The following is a 4174-nucleotide window of genomic DNA, read 5'->3' on the forward strand; positions in this document are numbered from 1 at the left end:
TCAATTCCCTTTGTTATTGTTGTGAAGTGATTTAGCTGGTCTGTAATTCAGTTTCTTTACACACAAAGAAAAGTTAATACAGCACTTACTGCCTCTTGTATTCAGTTCTTACAGCAGTCAGTCAAATCACTGGTAAGGCAGCCTGAGTGGTACAAGTGTGAAATGGCAGGGATTTCTCATCCAGGTGTTTTGAATAATTGAAGCTATCTACAGAGAAGCCTTGCTGAGTAAAAAAGGGCAGAATATTATTAACATCATTACGGCCCTTATAACACTGAATGAATGATAAAGGTGTTGAGTGGGATAATGAGTCTCGGTGAGTATCACCTATGGAGATTGCTATTGAATAGCTCTGCTTAAACCATTCATTTGTTGATGGCTCTGACTTGCACATTTATTTCCATCCTGGCTACTGACAGAGAATTGGGCAGTCCAGGTAAACTGAACAAGCAGTGCTGGATACCACGTTGACTATTCTGCTGCATTTAGGTCTTCCACACATGGAAGGGGTGCAGCCTTCTTTCAGCTGTCCTCAGCTGCACTCCTTCAAGTGCAAATGTTTCCAGTGACAGCAGGGCAAGGGACCCTCTACAGCAAGCTGGGCACACACCTTCCTGGCTGGTTTCTGCAGGCTGTGCTGAACAAGCTGCAGCAGCAGCACGTAGTTAACCTGATGCAGGGCATAGTCTTTTTCCCAAGGAGCCTCATCAGAGCTGCTCTCTTGCAAATTGTTTTTAGGTGGTGATGTCATCTGCTGCACCTGGGTAAGTGAGGTGGAAACCTTTTAAAAGGTGGTTATGAGGGTTAGGGGGATTGGGCACAATGGGGAGGATTATGCCTGTGATTTGTCTGCTACCTTGGTGGTGCTATGAAGAAGCCAGCCTCAGGTCCTTTGCTCAATCTGTACTGAAGTTCCTGGGCTTCATCTTCTGGGGTACTGCTGTAGTACAGGTGTTTGGTGGAGTCTTGGTGATCCTGATGTTCAAGAACTACAGATATTTATTTCAGGACTCTTACTTGCCCCTCCCTGGTTGGTTGGCTCTTGCAACTGCACTTACGTTGCTGCCTACTGGACTTCTGGCTGTTTCTATTTCTGTTAAGTGTTCCCACACTCAGCAAGAGACTCTCATGTACTTGCTGTTGCTCCTTCTTTGCCTAGAAATGTCTTCAGCAGCTCTGGCATTCTCCTACTCTGCTAAGACAGCTTCTCAGCTGGAAAGTGCTATGGGTTACCTGGTTCACCAGCACAACTGGATGTGCTCCCAGGATCCTGGAAACAGTTCTATGGATGTGATACAGAGGAAGCTGCAGTGTTGTGGGGTCCACAATTACACAGACTGGCTGAAGACCTCATCTTCTCGGCATCATTCAGCTTGTGTTCCTGAAAGCTGCTGTAAGGAGAAGAATTCTCACTGCAGGGGAGACTTGAGCCATGTGGAACACCTTTCTGACAAAGGCTGTCTAAAGAAGCTGGAAGACCAGTTGTCTTTTCCCATGCTGTACATTTTTTGGAGTTGTCCTGCGCTAAGCATCTTGGAGCTCTTGGCTGCTGTCAGCAATGGCTTCCTCATGAGATATCAGCCATTCCATGAACTCTGTATTCTGAATTCATATACCTTCTGACAGGGCTATAGGTGCTTGCTGATTTCCTGCACCTGCTGCATCTTCTTACTACTTTGTTGTTGCATTGGAACACAATTAAAAAATAATTTGCTTGTAAATCAAACTAGCTGATCACTGCTGGATTGCTTTTCTTTAATGTCATAATACTAGATCAGTTCTCCCACAGGCTTATATGTTTGTCTGGTTTTTTTTCAGTAAGTGTTCTGTATCTGAAAATCTTCTGGGGAGGGGTCTTCAGCCTGTGTGGACACAAAATTACTGTGTGTGAGTGCAGGGGAAGCAGTAAGACAAGGAATATCTGGCCAAGGGTAACTTGTGAGATCATGATCTGAGCTTTTGGACTGAGTATTAACTGCAGTAGAATCTTGGAGAGCAATTAATGTGCAGATTCTTCCACTTTCAAACTTGTATTGTATTGAAAGCCTTGGTTTTTCTGTAAGATGTCCTTTGGGTAAAGTTTAATATTTGTTTTTCTTTTTTTTTTTTTTTTTTTTTTTTGCTCAAATGCTGGTTTAAGAAGTAACTTATTATTTAGTGATAATCTATGTCAGTTTGTGAAGTGGAATGAAGGTACAACCTAAGTAGGTTTGACAGCAACACAGTGACAAATATGATGTGCAGTGGGAGGTAAAGCAGTCTAGGGAGTTGCACAGGAACAATTCCCAAATAATAGAGCAAGAAAGATGAATGAATACAGACAGACTATCTCATGACAGGCCAAGGAATAAGTCAATTATTTTTTACGTAAAAGTGATGTGGGGTCGCATGCATGCTTGAATTATACCAGCAATAAATTGTTTGTTCTTGAAAAAAAAACAACTCCTTTTTCTTTTTCAGTCTCCCTCCAGCCTGCATGTGCTGAAATGGACTAAGTTAGCATGTGGGGTGCTCATATCTTGTTTATGTCAGTGCTACTGGTGTTTAGAGAGGTGCTGGCTAAGGCTCTGGTCTAGCTGCACTGGACTGTGCAGTGTGTGCTTATAAATATGTGTCTGCTTGGAAAGGGTCTTGATGCTGACCTGGGAATGGGCACTCCAACAGCTTTATCCTTTGGTAAGTGTGTGTAGAGGATCTCCAGGGCCTGCAGCTGCACTGCATTAGGTTTTACTGGACTGGAAATGAGGAATAGGTCCGGGTTGCAAAAACTGCTGGACCTGGCAACTCCCTTAGCACTTGAAGCAATAGTCAGTGCAATCATTATTGCTCCAGATTTTCTACCAAACATTAGGTACATTTGGTTACACTGCTGCAAATTTCAGACCCTAAATCACCAGATACTGATTTTTCATGGGCAGAAAGGAAAAAAAAGAGGATGTTAGGTCCGTTCTTGCATCCTATTATTAGCCATGTGAAGACCAATCATGAAATATATTGCAAAGCTTCTCCAGTAAAAAAGAAACGCACCCCAAATCAAACAAAACCAAAAAACCCACCAAAGTCCAAACACCTCCAAACCTACCTCAAACAATTAAGGGTAAGGAAAATAAAGCAAAGCTTCAGATAAAGGAAAATAACTAATCCATTAGATGTCAGTAGTTCTTAAAAAAAGAGTGAATGCTCCAAAGTAAATGAAGGGAACGGTTATAACTCTAAGAAACATAATAGAAGGAAATATTTCTTTTATGTTGCTTGATATCAGATGTGTGGCAATGAATGAAGTTTGTCTAGTTAAGCACCACAATGGGGACCTTGTTGTACCCAGCACATAAATGCTTTGTAATGCAAATTTTTGCTATGACATTAAGATGCAGTGAAGTGAAAATGAAGTGCAACAGGCCCAGGGAGAAAGAGTTTGTTGGAGAAAGAGAAGTGGAAGAATAGAGTGGGTAAAGTACCTTTTTACTATTTGCCTTTATTAAGAGGGTTGTTCTTCTTCTCAAATATCATACATTACAACTTCCTTCACAGTTTCTGAGGCAGAGTTTTTTAGAGGGAAATACCTATTTTTTTCATCACTAAGCAGAAAGCAATTATTTCAAGATGGTGAAAGAATTACTTACCTGGATATCCTCATCTATTCTCCTATCTGCCAAAATTTAAGATCATGCCTTACTCCCTCTACTCTTACTGTGCTAAGAAAATGAAAAGATAAATATGAAATGAATTAACTGGACATTAAATATATGAAATGGCTTTTAGCAGTTATTTTTTCCCTTGCATATTCCTCTCTGTAGAGGAGCACATATTAAAACTCATAATAAATGTGAGGATGCATGAGACAGACATACTCCAGCTATAAATGGTTGATAGTAGAGTAGAAGACGAAACAACAGATTTATTACCCCTTTGATGTTTGGCAGTTTGATTATGAGTGCTTACTTCTGGACAGGAATAATTTCTTCTAAAATAAAAATAGTGCAATTTCTCAGCAAGTGTACTTAGTTTCTGTATTGTAAGACACAGAAATCCTTGGGTACTGTCACATTCTGTGCATTTTGTATTCTTCATCCTGAAAGGATCACCAGCTCTTTTCACAATCTAAAAAAATTAGCAGCTGCATAGGAAGGCAGCAGATGACTTACAATTAACTTTCTGAATACTGTGTTGGTAC

At 40.8% G+C, this 4174-nt stretch overlaps 1 protein-coding gene across 1 annotated transcript; it reads left to right on the top strand.

Annotated features, from left to right (window-relative positions):
* Positions 1 to 832: 832 nt before the first annotated feature.
* Positions 833 to 1788, top strand: LOC306814658 (tetraspanin-3-like). The gene has a single exon (XM_079330913.1). It carries the CDS (start codon positions 835 to 837, stop codon positions 1621 to 1623), a length of 789 nt encoding a protein of 262 aa, XP_079187039.1. The 5' UTR covers positions 833 to 834; the 3' UTR covers positions 1624 to 1788.
* Positions 1789 to 4174: the final 2386 nt, after the last annotated feature.

The sequence above is a fragment of the Erithacus rubecula genome (assembly GCF_903797595.1).
Source record: "Erithacus rubecula genome assembly, contig: SUPER_Z_unloc_1, whole genome shotgun sequence".
Lineage (NCBI taxonomy): Eukaryota > Metazoa > Chordata > Aves > Passeriformes > Muscicapidae > Erithacus > Erithacus rubecula.